Below are 19611 nucleotides of genomic sequence, written 5' to 3'. Positions count from 1 at the left end.
GGTTTTAATTTGCTGTTCTCAAGTTTACCTCATTTATTGTATTTATGTTTATATCTGGCCATTTGTTTTCAGTTCAATATTTTTATTCAGGGTTTGTGAGGTATTAAAGCAATTGTTCTGCTGTTAATAAAATTGTAAGTTTTATATTAAACAGTACTACAGTATACCATCTTGGGTGAATCTCTTCATAAAAGAGGTTAATAAATGCCAATAAATAAACTTGTTCTACCTTCTCAATAGAGGCTGTATTGGTGCTCAAGAGCCTGGTGTAATATTTATAGCTAAGACAAAGAAAGTTCCTAACAGGGAAGCTAAGTGGAAAGAAGAGTTATGAGAGGAGAGGGCAGGAAGAATAGGGGAAATGATTATCTGTAGTTCTCATCATCCATGTTGTAACTGATGTGAATAAGGTATTTTCTGGAAATATCATGGGATCAAAGTGGGACAAGGAGTGGAGCTAGGAGGTAAAGTTGGCTGGGGCTGGGGTAAGTGCTATCCTCTGCCTCTCAAAAATTCTTCCCCCCTCTGGCATCTCTGACTATGAATGGTTCTGCTTCAATAACCATAATCTGGCCAAAACTTTCTTGGCCACTATCATGACATGAGGTTCAAGTTTTAGAGCTGAATCAATAATCACTCCCAAGCTTTTTATTTCTGATTTAACTAGTGGAATTTCTCCTTCCACCTTTAAAACTAAAACATTCTGGTAGGGAAGGGGCCAGCCCTAGCCACAAATATTTAGTTTTCTCCAAATTTAGTCCATAGACGCCCCTTTATTGAATTGCCTCATTGTGTCTGGTTGATGTGGAGGGGCATAATTGAACGTCGCCGGCGAAATAGATCGCCGGCGATCTATTTTGGCAGCAGCGCAACAGCTGGCCGGAACCGTATTATCGAAAAAAATGGCCGGCCATCTTTTTTTTCGATAATACGGTTTAGCCGGGTTTGAGATCGCTGGTTTTGTTTTTCAGCGATAATAGAAAAAAATGCCGGCCACCTCAAACCCGGCGAAATCCAAGGCATTTGGTCGTGGGAGGAGCCAGCATTTGTAGTGCACTGGTCCCCCTCACATGCCAGGACACCAACTGGGCACCCTAGGGGTCAGTGCGGTGGACTTCAGAAAAAGCTCCCACATGCATAGCTTCCTTATTTTGGGTGCTGAGCCCCCCAACCCCCCCCCCCCTAAAACCCACTACCTACAAATGTACAACACTACCGTAGCTCTTAGGGGTGAAGAGGGCAACTACATGTGGGTACAGTGGGTTGTGGAGGGCTCCCATTTACCAGCATAAGTGTTACAGGTAGGGGGGTGGGCCTGGGTCCGCCTGCCTTAAATGCACTGCGGTACCCACTAAAAGTGCTCCATGGATCTGCATACACGCAGGCCTCTAGGACTTGTTGCTGCTGTATAACCTTGGCACACCAGTTGATGCCTGAAGACTAATCTCTTTGAAAAAGTCCTTTATTTGAATAAGCACGTTTACTCACATTTAACTGCAGATCAGAGGTTGTGCCCCACTGGCAAAGAGTCTCCCTGGTACTGAGATTAGCAGTAGGTCAGAGCTGGCAGAATAGTGTACAATGCCCTCTTTCAGCAACATTCAAGGTAATAACTAAGTTCTCTAACGTGGGTAACACATGAAAGGGATCTAAAAGTGGCTGACAAAATGGCCACTACCTCATGGACTACCGGAAACAAAACTGGACACACTCTGACCCAGTTAGCAGGGGGAAAAGCACCATGGGAGTAGAGCCCACTACCCTACACCCACCACAATGCATTGCTGATGTGACTCTGCAGTGCACCTAACAGAAAAGGTGTCACACTCACCCGACAGCCACATCACAACCGGAGAAAGGCTGTCAGAGGATAGAACACAATCTGCTGTCATGGAGGTGGGTACGGCATTTGAGGCTGTCATACAGGCTGGCAACAAAGGTTTTTAGTTTTATTGTTTTAGTGTGGGAGGGGGTTGGTGACCACTGGGTGAGTACGGGGAGGTTATCCCCGATTCCTTCCGGTGGTCATCTGGTCAGTTGGGGCACCTTTTTGAGGCTTGGTCGTGAAAATAAAAGGACCAAGTAAACTCGGCGAAATACAGCTGAACGCCGCTTTTTTTCCCATTATCCGCAAAAGCTGGCCATCTGGTAGCCACGCCCATGCCCGCCCATAACCCGCCTTCGCTTCGCCACCGACACGCCCCCTTGAACTTTTGCTGGCAAGGTGACAGGAAAGCGGCGATGCTGTCAAAAAAGCCGCTTTCGATGATACCGATTTGGCCGGTTTTGCGAGATCGCCGGCCATCTTCCGATTTATGTCGGAAGATGGCCGGCGATCACTTTCGAAAATAAGCCCGATAGGCTAACACTGCTTCTCTGTAATTTGCACTGGCTACAAATCAATGTTCCCACTAAGCAGCTTTGACTGTGCAGGAGTCCTCCACTGGCATTCCTGTTAGTGGGAGATGGTGCTATAACATTGTGCCTGCTCATCCCTTTTAAGCAAAAGTACAATATGATGGAGCCACTTCCCACAATTGCATTAACCTACCTATCTTTTGGATGCATGGTTGGGAGGGGGAAGGGACGAGCAAAACCAGGCATTAATGAACAGCTATCACTCAAAATTTCTGGAAATCATTTAAGAACACTCAGACTAAGCTCTCTGCAGATGTCTTGGAGCTTTTAGACTTTCTCCTCTTTTTGTTAAACTGGGAAGGCAACTTTATAGTAGACAGAAATCTTTGGTGGAAGGCAGTGTGTTTCTGCTTGGGTGAAAAAAAATAGTTAGTTAACTTTGGTTTCCTTTGAATCTGATAATAATGCTCAACACGTGTTCCTCATAACTTCTGATTTTTGTCACTTAACCCTCCATTGCGCCAGGTACAAAATAAGTAGCTGTATATAATATGTAAACCACTTTGATTGTAACCACAGTGTATCAAATCCCATCCCCTTTCCCCTTTCTTTCCTTATGTATTTCAATATAAAACACATTACACTAAACAAGCACAAAATTGATAAAACTACAAACAATTTGCAGGTAACACAGAGTAATGAAATAATTGTTACTGAACAAGGCACTAACTCCCCTGTTTACTAAATCATGCTAGCGGCTGCTGTGGGCTAATGCCGACCCAGCCCATCCACTTTGAATGGGCTGTGTCGGCGTTGCCGTGAGGCTTAGTAAACAGAGGGATAAAAGTAGAAGTGTCCTTCACTGCATCCAGAGACTTCTCTCTCCAATTGACTGAAATGATAGAATGCAAGCAGCAGGGAACTGTATAGCCTGTAATATAATATATGACCACAGATCTACGGTTGATTTACAGGACTATGTAGGCTTTCAAATGCGTTGATAGCAGAGATATTTGTTTCATATATTATACATTTCTAGTCACTAAAATGTTTTTACGAATGGTGTGAAGAGATATTTTGCAAGGTTGTTAGACATGGTCGATATTCAAAGTGATTTAAATGGCCAGAAGAGGTTTTTGGCTATTTAAATTGATTGTGTGGGGCTATACAAGGATATTCAGCGGCATTTGATTGGAGAGTGCTACAGAATATCCCCTCAAACTGCCCATGCCAAAACTGGCTAATTTGTAGGCGGTCAAGGGGCAGAAAATGACAGAGTGAAAACTTAGCCAGTTAGTAGCAGTCTGCTAACCAGTTAAGTAACCATATAAAGTTAGCACAGCGAAATAGCTGTCCTAATTTTATGCACCAAGTTAACTGGACACTGGTCTGAATATCGGCTGGTTCCCAGTTAACCTCTGGGTAGCGGCAGAGGAATTCAGGCTCCCCCCCTCCCCACCACCTCTGATCCCCTCTCTCAGCCCTGGAACTGCAGCACCCCATTCCTATCCTGATTCCCCTCTCCCCGAAGAAAGTTCACGGCTGACCTGAGCCCCCACTCCCATCCCTGTAGGTATCCCCAGACCTACCTTGATGATCCCTGGTAGTCTAGGGTGGCAAATGGGCAGAAGTGATGTCCATTCACTCCTGCCTGTCATAGCAACCTGTTCAAAATGGCTACCGCAACATCTAGTAAGGCTGCCACGCTATCAGGAGCTGGTGGGCATTTCTTATGCCCATCTGCCCCTCTAGACTACCAGGGGCCTCAGGCTTGCTGTGATGTTTCTTTGAAGAGGGAGGGGAGATCAGGACAGGAAGAGGAGTGCTGATTTTCAGGGGATGGGAGGGGGGATTGGCAGAGAAGGTGCTGCTGTTCTGGGGGTGTTAGGGGGGATTGGAAGGGAGGCTCCAGACCTGAGCAGAAACCCTTATGTGGGTCTAGGCCAATATTCATCCAGAACTTGCTTACGTTTTTTATGTGGGTCCTGGCTGAATATCGGCTGGGACCCATATATGCTTTGGCGGCCAGCACAACTTTAATTAGCCCTGGATATTCAATGCAGAGCCCGGACAGGGCCCAGTATTGAATATCTGGGGTTAATTCTGCCCATGGCTGAATACAGACTAGTATGTCTTCATTTCTCAGCGTGCACTTTTCTTAGAACACATATACTTTATAATTTTTATTTTCCATTAACAGAAGCTCTACACACAGCTATACTACATTAAATTATTCTTTACTTGGGGTACGTGAAGTTAAATACTATAACAGAATCCTAAAACCTCACAAATTCCAAAATATTGCATTACAAAACTGTTTCAGTTTTCTACACATTTATGTTGCCACTTACATGCATAAGTATACACCAACCCATGAAAGTAACAGCAGGCCGCCTAAGCACTATTCTATAAGAGTATGCATGCCTAGCAAGTAAATGTGAAGGAGGCATACATAGAATACTGTAAGTTACATGCATTCCTGTCATATTTATGTGCCTGATGTTATGCCAGGTCTATGACTGGTGTAACTAAGGATGCAAAAATGTTTGGCATGTCAGTGGTACATTACATTAGTATTCTATAACGGAATCTGGGTTCAAGGTGCCATTATAAAATACTATACAATACTATACATGTTTTTATATTCCGCTAAATTTGGAAAGATTCTAAGTGGATAACAACTTAAATTCCTTCAGTCAAGGTAAAGTACAACAAGGTTATAAAGTGAAATTCTAAGTCCTGATCTCATTAACTTTTATGGATATCAATCTCACTAAACAGTAATGTATCTAATGCTCTTTTAAAAGTATAATAAAGTGATAATCTCCTAATAATTAAAGGTAAATTATTCCACAGTTTAACATTCTGATACAAAAAAGATTATTCCAGTATTGATTTTTTAAAAACACCTTTCATAGTGGGATAAAATATCGTATGAATAGCCTCGTATCATGCATTATTGAGGCACCTAGTTGGAGATGCCTTGTTGTTGAATTGTCCCCTTACTATTTACCACAAAACAGTCAGTAAAAACAACAAAATTATTATATTCAAAATAACAGTTCCATAATAAAGGTAATGAAATTTGATGATTTAGCTAGGTAATATTGAGTCAAAAATCTGTATTGTAGGATGGAGTTAATTATGGCACCCAGTCATAATAGCCCTGACAAAAAAACCCTGTAACAAAATAACCCTTGACATTTCACATCCTAACAAAATAGTCCTTGACAAAATGGCCACTCCCACAAAACAACCCTTGACAAAATAGCCCCTACACAAAATAGGCCCCTTAACAAAACAGCCCCCTAAGAAAAAATAACACATCACAAAAATATAATAAACTACAACTGAAATCTTCACTGATAAAGACTCCTACCAGCATTCAATTGCATAAAGCATATATAAATTAACAAAATTCTATAGCTACAAACTGGTATTCATGATCTGTTCTGCTATTTAAAGAAACTATTCTGCTATCAACATGCTAATTTAAAAAACAAACAAACAGTATTGTCATCATTTTCATAGTTTTACCAACCTTATCCTGTTTGGCAAGTTAAGATTATTAGGAAAAAATGCAGTCCCATATTCTGGGCAGCCTGATCGGGCCGTTTTGTTGGGGGGCTAACTTGTCAAGGGTTATATTGTGGGCAGGTCCTTTTGACAGTGGCTGTCATGTCAGGGACTATTATGTCGGGAGCTTTTTTTGTTTGGAGCTTTTTTGTCGGGGCCATTTTGTCGGAGCTATTTTGACCAGGTACCGTTAATTTTATATCAGGATGCCAAGGAGGAATGTCAAAAAAGATGCCTTTTTAAAATAAAAGCTCCAAATCAACTCATGATTTCTGCTATGTACAGATGATATCTGTGGACCCCAGTGGTGCCCCTCACTGGTATCCAACTCTAAACCAATGAAACTCATGCACCCACCTCATCATTGGCCACACAGATAACATATCTTCACAGAAAAATATCTTCTTAAGAAAAATGGAATCTAGTTACCTTGTATCGTAAACCTGTGGAATGGAACAATTTGTTGCATTTTGAGTTATCATCAATTTACACTCAAGTATAATCTCCCTATTAGCCAGTTCCTCCGCCTACGTAGTGTATGTACAACTGTAGCAGAGTTTAAGGGCCAGTTGGATCAATTGAAACAATGATTTTTGGAGAATGGTTCCTAAAGTCAGCAGTGAAGAAAGCATTTTTCCGGACTCATTTTGCCCAATGGGATTTACTGCTGCAGGAGCAGGTTAAAGTACAGGAGGACAAGTTAACATGTGTGCTACCATGTTTCCAGGTGACTAAATCATTTGTCCAATGGATGAGATCACATTGACACATGATGCAGCTGTATCCAATGTTTGCAGAGTTTCCTACTATAACGTACACACGTGGTAAAACTATTGGTGACCTGTTAGTACATCAATGTTATGGTAAAACAAAGACACCTTTAACAATGTAGTCACAATGTTAAATGCTACATGAAAAATGCTTCATGTAGTCACATGAAGACTGTGGTCGGTGCCAATGGTGCCAGCAAACTATAAAGGGGTCCGTATGGGTGGTTCCTGGGCTTAATAACGAAATAGTAGCAAAAACTGATACTTCATGTAATAATAAAAATGTAGTGTATATAATTATATGTCCTTGTGATTTAATTTATGTGGGAAAGAGTAGCCATCCCATTCAGGTTAGATTAAATGAGCATAAATCTCGCATAACTGCGAAAGCAGTACAAACTCCATTGGTGCAACATTGGTGAGACAACAATCATTCGATAGGAGATATTAGATGGAGAATTATTGATCAGGTGACAGTAGGATGGGAGGGTAGTAATGTTGAAAGGTGCCTAAAATATAGAGAACAACGTTGGATTTTAGGTTGGAACTTAGAAGTTGAGTGGATTGTCATTGGTTTAGCTTGGGGGTTCTGTAATTGGTTCTCCAAAATAGTTGTGATAGATGAGAGTAAATATAAGGTTTATGAGTGTGAACACTGCTGCCATTTTGGAGCTGCCATTTTGGAGCTGGTTATCTAGTAGCTTGGAAATCCTGGTGTTGTTCGCTGCACATCAGATTTATACACCCCCCAGCCGACAGAGGAACCATCATCTTCAAGATGAGTATTACAATGTGATTGAAAATACAGTTTAAATAAAAAGATTTATTCTATAAAACTAATAAGATAAGAGTATTCTTAAGATATTTTCTGTGGAGATATATTATCTGTGTAGCCAATGATGAGGTGGGTGCATGAATCTCAGTGGCTTAGAGTTGGATACCAGTGAGGGGCACCACTGAGGTCCACAGATATCATCTGTACCTAACGGAAATTATGAGTTGATTTGGAGTTGTTCAGTTGGGTTTCCAAAGAACATAAGGCCATTATTCGTAAGGGGATTCTTTTACTGAAGCACTCCCAAAAGTGGTCTGCGCTGGTGTAGATGTGTGCTTTGGATGCACACTGGCCCATTTCCTGAGCGTGCCTGGTAAAAAGGGGATTGTTAATGTGCTGGAAAATGGACATGTGGCAAAATGAAAACCAGCATGCATCCATTTTCAGCCTGAGACCTTAACACCACCCATTGACTTAGCGGTAAGGTCCCACGTGCTAACTAGGCAGTACGTGTGCAGCCTGCGCCAACTGGACATGTGCCAAAAATGGAATTACTGCCTGGGGCACGTGGTAGCTGGCCAGTAGTGCCAATTTGATGTGCCTTTGTAAAAGGGCCCTATGGTATTTTATAAAAGCAACATTAGGGGGGTAGTTATCAAGCTGTGTTAAGGCACTAATGCATGTTAAACAACTTTAACATTGGTTTTCTGTCCTAACACAGCATTAATTAGGTTACTCATAATATACAGTATTAAGATGCAAACATGAAAATGCATATAAAGCTGAGCTTCTCTGTCCTTATATGGCAGTAGTGCTGTGAGACTACCACTAGGGGTCACCAGTGCCATTCTGAATGACCACTAGGGACCGGGGATTTTATGAAGGTAGGCCCTGGCCCCTGGGGGACCTTTAGGAGAGTGGGGGAGCCTTGGGGAGGTCTTCCAATGTAGGGGGAACTTCTGAGAGGGTCAACAATAGGGGGTGCCCTGAAGTACGTGGTGCTGCCTGATTAGCGCCAGGCTAGAACTGCGCTAGAAAATAGCCAGCTATTTTCCCTAGTGAGACAAATGACATGCAATGGGGTTGGACCTACCACTGGTGCCCGCGTTGGACCGGCGGTAGTTCCAGATTAGCATGCGGTAAGCCCTCATTGGCTTACCGCCGCTTTGTAAAAGGACCCCAAAGTGATCTAATGCTGCAGAATGGGAAGCACTTTTTATAAATGCCACATAGAATTTTTTTAACATAGGCACTTAGAAGCAACCCCTAATAGTGCAAATTTTCATGCTCTGAACATAGTGTAAAGTGTGCATGTATTCCATGTTTCTGCCCGTATATTTTATTTAAAAAAACACCATATATGTACATCATAACTATGCCAAATCTCTGCCCAAATTCCCCCTCCCATGCCTATGTGCAGTGCATTTACGAAGACTCACATTCTTTGATGGTGCATGTACTTAAACATGCATTACCAGCTACACAGTTTTATGAATGACTGTTTCCACATGTAAAAACATCTTTAACATATGGTAAAGGTTTACAAAATTATCCCCTTAGTGGTTAGAACTGTAACTTTCTGTCTGCTCCTTTCTAGCATTTCAGGTAAAGATTGGATCATATCATCATTACAGTGACAACTTCTCAGATGAATAAATCTGGCAAATTTTGATGCTGAAGATATTTCAACATATCAATTTACTTACTGATGCGTAGAGATACCCTTCTCCATTCATGGCTATATACAACCCTGTCTTTACACCTTGGATGGCAACAACTCGAAGACCCACAGGTATAAGGTTGAATAATGCTGTAAGAACAAATATGAGGCATCACAGATAGGCAGCAGTAAACAAAACCAATGCAGTAATTAAACTAAAGACTTTGTAATGCTGTTTCAAAGTTAAGAAACATATTTCTTTTTCAAATTATTATAATTTTTAAAATATTGTTATTCATCTTGTTGGCAATTAGAATTGATGATTCAGCTTGTAAATTTAGAGGCTCTTTGGTGAAAGCTGGGCTTAACACATTTTAACATGGGACTTTCCTGCACATGGCACTTGTATAAGTCTTTTTTTAAATTATCATTTGCAGGTTGTGCGTTAATACTCCCACTAGTGCCCAAGACCTGCTAAAAATTAACACAGCAGCACTTACCACTTCCTAATTAGGAGGTACTAGGTGCTCCCGCGTTAACTCTGTGTTATCAAGTTAGCACATGCCAATCATAATGCAATAGCTGGATTAACACAGGAATGCCCAGTCTCTGTATATGACATGTCCCTCCAACAAATATTTTAAAAAACTAAGTTACGCAGGGTTTACTGCATGGAAACAGGCAAATTACCACAAAATGTGTTAATGCTTTTTGTGGTAACCTGTTCCCACATGTTCCCACATTAAGGGCTCAGTGCCCTTTAGTAAAAGAGCTCCTTAATTAGCAATCATGCTTGCAGCATTTTACTAATGATGCTGCAAGTGTTGGATAAATGACAATGGTGCCTCACAGGACAGCAATCAAGAGAAAAGCACCACAAGTAGTAGCATTATTCAGGGCAACTGGCCATTCAGGCAACCAGGCAGTGTCCAAGGGCCCAGAGCAGTTGGGGGGCCAATGCTTCCTGCTCCATGTGTCCAACATCTCTCTCCCTTCCCTCTGTCCCTTAATCTGGCACTGCTCCTTTCTCTCAACCCCTCTCCCCTCTCCTGTGGACCGGTATTTCTCCCTGTCTCTGCCCCCTCCCTATCTACCCTAAGTCCTGTATTTCTGTGCAGACGTCAACAAAAGCAGCAGGAATCCACTTAAGCTGTTTGCCATCAAGGCCAAAGCCTGCTCACTGCAGCATCCCACCCTTGAAGAAGTAGGAAGTTATGACAGAAGGTAGTGGGACATGGCACACAGCAGAGAGAAGGCTCTGGGCTCACTGGAAGACAGCTTAAGCAGATTGCTGCCACTGCCTGTGTCTTCTGCACAGAAACACAGGTTTTAATGTAAATGGGGTGGGGGGAGGGGTCAGAGACGGGGGAAGATACCGGTCCTCAGGTGAGGGTAGAGGGGTTGAGAGAGCAGCAGTGCTGGACCTGGGGGCAGAGGGGAGGGAGAGCAAGACATAGGACACACAGGGTAGGGTGGAAGGGAAGGAAGAGAGACAGAAAGACATTGAACCTGGAAGCAGTGAGGAGGGAGAGAGAGAACAGAGAGGGAGAGATGTTATATGCAAGGAGGTAGGGAAGGAAGAGAGATGAAAAGATGTTGGACCTGGGGTTGAAGGGAGAGAGGTGGAGATACTGGACAATGAGAGGGAGGGAGAGAAGAGAGAGGGAAACAATGGACCTGGGAGTAGATGGAGAGAGAGGGAGGAAGAAATGCTGGACAATGGGGAAGAGAGATGAGAGAGGGAGACAGGCAAGACAGGGAGACATGCAAGACAATGGGTAGAGACAGGGGTGAAGGGGAAGGGACAGAGAGATATCAGGCTACAAAGTTGGGGGGGGGGGGTAAAGTAATGAGGGAGAGACAGAAAGAGAGTGAGGAGATGCTGGGCTATAAGGATGGAGAGAGAGAGGGGATATACTATGAATGTTGGAACCATATGGGAGAAGCCATGGTGGGTTGTCAAGGTGGTGAGTGAGAGGAGGATAGTAAGTAGAGTGGCTAGACATGTGGTATTGGGGAGCAGATAAAGATAGAATGAAGCAAGAGGCTGGGGAAGGGGTGAGACTGGAAATAGGGAGAGCTCTGGGGTGAGAGAAGGAGAAGGAAAGTTGATAGGTAAAAGTAAAAAGGAGATCAAAAACTGGAAGGTGAGAAAGAGGGTGCAACTTGAGTAGACAGAGAGACAGTTAAAAAAAGGGAGGAAAAAGCTAAAATAGAAAGACCAGTGTGTCACAGTCAGATAGAGTGAGGGAGGGAATAGAGTGATAAATGGACAACAGCTAATGGAAAGAGATCAGAAGGTAGGAAATTAGAAAAGTGAAACTGGGACCTGCATAATGGGAAAATAAAATGTCCAGATAACAAAGATAAATATTAGGTGTTTTATTTTGAATTTGTTACTGGAAGATGTTAGCTTTGGGAAATGTGTATTGGAAATGGCTTGGTATTATGTTCAGTATAAGAGGAAAAAGCATTTGACTTCTTGGGGCTCCCAGTTCAATTTCTGTTGTCATATTTTTATTTGTAATTTGTGATCTCTTGTTCCGTATTTGATGAGAATCTGTCTGTGATTTGGATATGAATGTGCTGTGGCATATTGTTTGCATATATTTTCTATTTAGAGATCTGCAGCACTCCTGTTTGTTCTGTTTTACCTGTAGTAGGTATATTGGTGTTTTAGGGCACGATGTAATAGTTGTAGTGCTGCCTATTCATAGTTAGGGTTCTTGCTGTTTGAATAAGGATTAGTGCTACTGTCATATGACATGCTTGCCACATTTATGTTGAGTTAGAATTCTTTCAGCTTTTGTGTTATTTCATAACATATGCTAGTGGAGAGATATATGTTGCTGTTGCTCAGATGACATGCTAATAAGAATATTTATATATTTTTTGGAATGGTGACATTCATGGAGAAATTTCCTAGTTCTGATCTGCATCTGTTGTTGGGAGGAGTTTGGAATTTCAGCAAGATACCTACCACAGGTAAAACAGAACAAGTGGAATCTCTAGATGCAGACAGTATGCTACAGCACATTCATATCCAAATCACAGACAGATTCTCATAGTAACATAGTAGATGACAGCAGAAAAAGACCTGCATGGTCCATCCAGTGTGCCCAACAAGATAAACTCATATGTGCTACTTTTTGTGTATACCTTACCTTGATTTGTATCTGTCATTTTCAGGTCACAGACCGCAGAAGTCTGCCCAGCACTAGCCCCGCCTCCCACCACCAGCTCTGCCACCCAATCTCGGTTAAGCTTCTGAGGATCCATTCCTTCTGAACAGGATTCCTTTGTTTATCCCACAGATTCTCATGAAACACAGAACAAAGGATCACAAATTGCAAATAAAAATATGAATACAGAAATTGAACTGGGAACCCCAAGAAGTCAAATGCTTTCACCTCTTATACTGAACATAATAACAAGCCATTTCCAATACACATTTCCCAAAGCTAACATATTCCAGCAATAAATTCAAAATATAATACTTAATTTCTATCTTTGCTGTTTGGACATTTTATTTTCTCATTATGCTGGTCCCAGTTTCACTTTTCTAATTTCCTACCTTCTGATCTTTTTCCATTGGCTGTTGTCTGTTTATCATTTCTCCTCTCTTCTCCTGTCTTGTTCTATTCCCTTACTATACCTGTCTGTGACACACTGATCTTTCCCTTTTAGCTTTTTCCTCCTTTTTTTTTATCTGCCTCTCTGTCCCCTCAAGCGGCACCCTCTTTCTCATCTTCCAGTTCTCGATCTCCTTTATACTTTTACCTACCTATCAACTTTCCATCTCCTTTTCTCACCCTACAGCTCTCCCATTTCCAGTCTCACCCCTTCCCCAGCTTCCTATTCCATTCTATCTGTATCTACTCCCCAATATCACATTTCTACACTCTGTACTCCCTGTCCTCCTCTCACTCATCACCTTGGCAACCCACCATGGCCTCTCCCATATAGTTCCAACTCTCTCTCTCTCTCTCTCTTTCTTTCTTTCTCCCTCTCTCTCCTTATTTCTCTCCCCCCCCCCAATCTTGTAACCTGATATCTCTCTGTCCCTTCCCCTCCACCCCTGTCCCTACCCATGGTCTTATATGTCTCCCTCTCTCTTCTCTCTTTCCCATTGTCCAGCATTTCTCCCTCCATCCCCATCCACTTTGAACATCATACTTGTATTTCCCTCACTGCTTTGTTGATGTCTACACGTCTCCTCTTCTTTCTTTTTCTGTAAATCATTTTAGGGCAGATTTACTAAGCTGTTTCACATAAACACTGAGGACTAGGTTTACAGTGCTCTTTTCCCTCAATTAATCAGGCTGTTTGATCTTATTATTAAAGTGTACATGGTTGCCATTTCTAATATTATATTGTTGACCTTAGAAACCATTTGGATTTGAGAGAATAGGATGGAAATATGAAATATATGCCATTATGGCACTTCTTTTAGGAACCTTGTTCGCAAGATGGATGACTACATTTCGCTAAATGGATGTTCATCTTGTAAAGATGTACAAATCACCATTTTGTATGTTGGTAAAAACTGATGTCCATGTGTTGGTGACGATGGAAAATGAAAGTGCACAGAACAGAAATGGAATGAATAGTGTGTCTGGGAAGGTGTCAAGTGATGGATATTCATATGAGATAGTGGGTAAGGGCAGCACATTCACAGCCACCAATAGAGACATCTGGATTTAGACCTTCTATTTAAAGAAGCAGCTGTCTTTAGGGACTGCTGGCATTGGTGATGATTGAAGGAGGAGAGAGAAATGTTTGTTCTGATTGTATGCTGTCACTGTCTGCCCTTGTCTGTTACCTCTTACCCTGTTGTATTCATTATTCCTACACCCTCTGTAACCCACCACCCATTACTAAAATCCCCATATCCCACATCTATCCCCCTGTAAAATGTCTCAAACCCCTCCGCAGCCCAAACTCCCATTGTCGGTGGCATTCAATCTGTCTCATACCTTCCCAATTGTTCACTCCAAACCTGCAGCCTACTTTAACTTCCTGTCTCGGTGTCCTGTGTCTGTCTGTGAATAAATTGTGCAGGTGTTGAACAGCATATTTGCTAATACACACTAATGCACGCATCAAACTTTACCTACTTGAGCACACAGTTATGGAACGCATTGCCGCACAACCTAAAAATGATTTACGAATTAATGAACTTCCGCAAATTGCTGAAGACCCATCTCTTTAACAAGGCATACCACAAAGCAGTGGAGTAGCTACGTGGGGCCTGAGGGGGCCGGGGCCCCCGCAGATTCACCCCAGGACCCCCTCCCGGCGAACCCGCCGCCGCCGCCGCCTACCTTTACTTTTGCTGGCGGGGGATCCCACTCCCCGCCAGCCGACGTCTTCTCAGTCCTTCCTGCTCTTCAGTTTGTTTGCTGACGTCCTGCACGTTGTACGTGCAGGACGTCAGACTCAGAGAACAGAACTGAAGAGCAGGAAGCGACTGAGAAGAAGACGTCGGCTTGCGGGGAGTGGGATCCCCCGCCAGCAAAAGTAAAGGTAGGCTGCAGCGGCGGCGGGTTCGCGGCGGGAGGGGGGGGCGGCAATGTCAGCGGTGGGGGGGCGGCGCCGGGGGAGGGCTAAAATGTGCCCCCTCCCCCCGGGCTCTGGACCCCTCCCCCACGGAAGGCTGGCTACGCCCCTGCCTCAAAGATCAACCAATGTGAACATACTCAACTTCTCCACATATATTCAGAACTGTCTTAGAACTCCTGCTTGTTATACTACTATCATGTTCTATCATTATCATGTTACCCAAAATCCTTCTGTAACACTGATTGTCTATTTTCTAATATATTTCCGCTATCCATGATGTATTGTAAGCCACATTGAGCCTACAAAGAGGTGGGAAAATGTGGGATAGAAATGCAATAAATAAATAAATAAATAAATAAATAAATAAATGTGCTACCATGTGCTGTTGTGGTGTGTCTGTAATGCTCTATACTGGTGTGGTGAGGAAGTGATGTAGGTTGGGGTACACATTGATGGCTGAAAACACAATAGCGTTGGTGGTGAGACACGTGGAGTGATGGTGAGTCAAACCTGCACACATGGATAAGGTTAATGAGTTGGGGGGGGGGGGGGGGTGGTACAGGCTCTGCTCTATGAAGCCCATAGAGAGGAAAGAAGAGAAGGGAGATCCCATCCTTCTGAAAGAATATACAGGCCCAGAACCCAGTTTCTAGACATCACTGAAAATGATTTGATAAGGCAGTCATTCACCAACTCCGCCTGGAGCTGTATCCATTATTGTGCTCTCAGGAACAGAGGCATCATCCAGTTCCAGTTCACCTAAAGATAACATCCACCCTAGCTTTTTCAGCAATAGGCATCTTCCAGTCTGCTCTGGCACTGACTGCAGGACTCAGTCTGCATTATCTCAGTGCATCAGTCAGTTTTTAACAGCCTTTCTCACCTATACTAGCCAGTATATAGAATTTTCTAGCAAAGTGGAGCAAGTGCAACAAGCCATGACCAATTTTACAACACTGACCAGTCTCCCTCAGTCCTGGGCTTCAATGACTGCACTGATATGGCTGTCAGTCTGCCAAGAGAAAGGGAGCCAACTTACCACAATAGGAAAGCCTTTCATTCAGTTAATATGCAAGTTGTGTACAATGTGATAGGTAAGATGTGTGCGCCCGGTTTCCCAGGATCATGTCACAAGGTTTATATTCTATAACAATCTGGAATTTATCAGCAGTTTAAGAATGGATGGCTACTGGATGAGTGTAAACCACAGTCTAGGCCCCTCCCCCTCCTAAACCATACTATGATGCATGTGACCTTCCTTGTGTACCCATACCTTGACATCTATCCTTTGCCCCTCCCCCCTCACAGCACACATTGCATATCTGAGTAGGCATATGTACCTTCTCTTCTATACCACACAGGTGACAGGGTATACCCACAATGCTGGAGGCTCATGATCCCCAGAGTCATGGAACAAAATCCTGCTAAGGAGCATTACAACAGCATGAACAAAACCACCAGAGCCATCATAGATAGGACTTCTGGCCATCTGAAGAGCAGATTGTGGTGTTTGGATTGATCAGGGGGTGATTTACTGACTATCCCACAGAAAGACTGCAAAATCTTCATGGCCTGCTGCATTCTCCTTAACTATGCACTCCTTCAGCAGAAACCTTTGCCTGAGGTACAACAGATGGACAGGCAAAACACAGCGGAGAATGTGTTACTCCCAGAGCATCATGGAGCGCAAACCTACTAGGCAGGGCTGGCTGCAAGAAATCAGCTCATACACATACATTTTCAATGAAGGTAAGTGCATTTATTGTGAATGAAGATAGTCAAGAGTGCACAGTATGATCTCTCCTTCCTAGCCCTCCTCCACCCTACCTCCCTCAATACTTGGTCAGTCCCCAACCCCCATTCCCCTTAACACACACACACACACTGTTTCCCATTCCCATCAACAAATGCATAGTCCCCACCCCCAACCCCTCAACACAAAAATATACCCACCCACCTAACCACTCCACAAAGCAACCCTGTACACTGCCCACTATTTCCCTCTCTTTCCCCTACACCTATCCCTGCCCCAACTGCCTCTCCCACCCCTAGCATTTGTCACAACTGGCTGGGCAGGGTGCTCTGGACTGCTGGTAGATGTTGCACTGGTGTCAGTGGCAGTTCCTGAACCATCACTATCCTGTTGAGCCTGCCATGCAGCAGCTTGGAAGTCAGGAAATCTTAGAGGCTCTCTCAAAACTAGTGAGAATGCATCAAATATGGATGCCACTGCCACAAATGGGGACCAGTAGAAGCAGTGGTAGCTGCTGTGTTGACTCCCTCTGGGCCTGCAGACCTCTGCAACTTCTTGCTAGCTGGCCCCCAGCTGTGTGGGAGTGTGTTGGCTGAGGTGGAGGGTCTGGTCGTGGTGGTCATGGTAGTGGTCAGCACAAGAAGGCTCTCATCCCTAATCAGTTGTGCCATCAGGGCTGCCGGTAGTTTCTGCATGTCAATGTGCAGGCTGATGACCTATCACAGTAAGGTGAGCTCAGTTGTGACACCTACCACATCCTGTGCTATGTTTTGCAGTGCAATTCTGATGTGCTCCTGTACCACCACTCTTCACTGAAGAAGACAGGCTCATTTTTGAAAGAGAAGGACGCCCATCTTTCGACACAAATCGGAAGATGGGCATCCTTCTCACAGGGTCACCCAAATCGGTATATTTGAAAGCCAATTTTGTGCATCCCCAACTGCTTTCTGTCGTGGGGATGACCAATGTCCATGGGGGCGTGTCGGAGGCATAGCGAAGGCGGGACTTGGACGTGTCTAACATATGGACGTCCTCGACCCATAATGGAAAAAAAAGGGCGTCCCTGATGAGCAGTTGGACGACTTTACCTGGTCCTGTTTTCTTTACGACCAAGGCACAAAAAGGTGCCCAAAATGACCAGATGACCACCGGAGAGAATGGGGGAGACCTCCTGTTACTCCCCCAGTGGTCACTAACCCCTTCCACCCTAAAAAATCATCTTTAAAAATATTTTTTGCCAGCCTCAAATGTCATACTCAGGTCCATCACAGCAGTATGCAGGTCCCTGGAGCAGTTTTAGTGGGTGCAGTGCATTTCAGGCAGGCGGACCCAGGCCCATCCCCCCCTACCTGTTACACTTGTGTTGGTAAATGTGAGCCCTCCAAAGCCCACCACAGACCCATTGTACCCACATCTAGATGCCCCCCCTTCACCTGTAAGGGCTATGGTAGTGGTGTACAGTTGTGGGTAGTGGGTTTTGGGGGGGATTTGGGTGGCTCAGCACACAAAGTAAGGGAGCTATGTACCTGGGAGCAATTTCTGAAGTCCACTGCAGTGCCCCCTAGGGTGACCGGTTGGTGTTCTGGCATGTCAGGGGGACCAGTGCACTACAAATGCTGGCTCCTCCCATGATCAAAGGGCTTGCAATTGGTCGTTTCTGAGATGGGTGTCCTTGGTTTCCATTATTGCTGAAAATCAGAAACGACCAAGTCTAGGGACGACCATCTCTAAGGACAACCTAAATTTCAGGATTTGGGCATCCCTGACCGTATTATCGAAATGAAAGATGGATATCCATCTTGTTTCGATAATATGGGTTTCCCCGCCCCTCCACCGGGACGTTTTGCGAGGATGTCCTCAGCAAAACTTGGGCGTCCCTTTCAATTATGCCCCTCAAAGTATCTGTTCACACTGCTCTTTCAGGATTTGGTTTTGTTCCATGAGCTTGTCAGCAGCTTCCACTAACTGGTGTCTCCTTCTTACAGGCTGCCATTGCTGGTCAATGTGGACTCCTGCTCCCTCATCTACTGTAGCTGCTTCATTAATAGTGGAAGGTCCTGGAAGCTCCTCCAACACAGGCTGCTGCTCCTGCTCCTCTGCCCTTGGAGGTTCTGGCTGTGTGGGAATCTTACTGCTGATGGTGAGAGATCTTACTGTTCTCTCACCATCAGCAGCTGCATCTCCCACTTCTTCCTCCAGTCTTCTGTCACTGCTGCTTGCTGTCCCTTTCTGGGTAGGCCTGCCTCCTCATATGACACTGGTTGGTCATCTGCAGAGAAGGTGAGAAAAGGTACTAGGTCACAACCACCTATAAATGTGCTATACCAACCATGTCAGATCTCTGCACTGTCCACATGCTATCTATGGTGAGCTCATTGCATCAGTTGTTAGTCCAACGTTGGTCAAATACATAAACAGGGTATATCCAACAATATTCCCAGTCACCACATACATGGCTTCCCCCTTCTTGATGCACCACCTGTGGGGGCTCAGGTAGTGCACACAGCTGAATGGTGCATTGTTGAAGATGTACAGACAGAAACTTTACTGTGTGTTCCACCCCCTCAACTCCCCACAAGGACCATAACATATTTGGACTACCCATGGTTGTGATCAGCCTCCCAAGGCTGAGGATAGAACACCTGTGTGTAGGTGTAGCATCATATGCCACATTTCAGCTACAAGAAATAATACTTGTCATTGTGCAGGGCCCCTGTTAATGTAACACACCACATGTGTGCAGCCTCATGTGATTCAGGATATGGTGGCAGATACACCAAAGCTGTGAGGATGAATCATGTATCAATGGTCATACCTTCCCCCAGCTATCTAGTCCATTCTACTCTTGCACATGCTCTCAACCCTGAAATGGTCATTTGATATGTAGGGCTACCTGGGCTCCATAACCACATCTGACCCCAGGTCTTTTGCCATGCATTCCATTTGCTTGGGAGAATTGTGGACCATGTGTCACATCTAGATTTTGTGACCTTTCATGGTTAACAAGTGAGGGAGAATTTAGCAGGATCATCATGTCCGATATGTAGTCCTCATGTGCTAAAGCCTAACAGTGTAGAACCCACACACTATGGCCTAATCTATTTGCCCATCCTCCCCTATCCTGTAGCCTTATATAACAGTGAAGACTAATTGGAGC

At 44.0% G+C, this 19611-nt stretch overlaps 1 protein-coding gene across 4 annotated transcripts in view; it reads right to left on the bottom strand.

Moving 5' to 3' along the window:
• FGF14 (fibroblast growth factor 14) overlaps positions 1-19611 on the bottom strand; it is a 786891-nt gene that overhangs the window by 212006 nt on the left and 555274 nt on the right. For all 4 annotated transcript variants that reach the window (XM_030201338.1, XM_030201341.1, XM_030201337.1 and 1 more), the window contains one exon: positions 9186-9289. In XM_030201338.1, the coding sequence (XP_030057198.1) occupies positions 9186-9289 (104 nt within the window). The remainder of the gene's footprint in view (positions 1-9185; positions 9290-19611) is intronic.

The sequence above is a fragment of the Microcaecilia unicolor genome, chromosome 4, assembly GCF_901765095.1.
Source record: "Microcaecilia unicolor chromosome 4, aMicUni1.1, whole genome shotgun sequence".
Lineage (NCBI taxonomy): Eukaryota > Metazoa > Chordata > Amphibia > Gymnophiona > Siphonopidae > Microcaecilia > Microcaecilia unicolor.
This window is presented reverse-complemented; position numbering and strand designations above follow the sequence as displayed.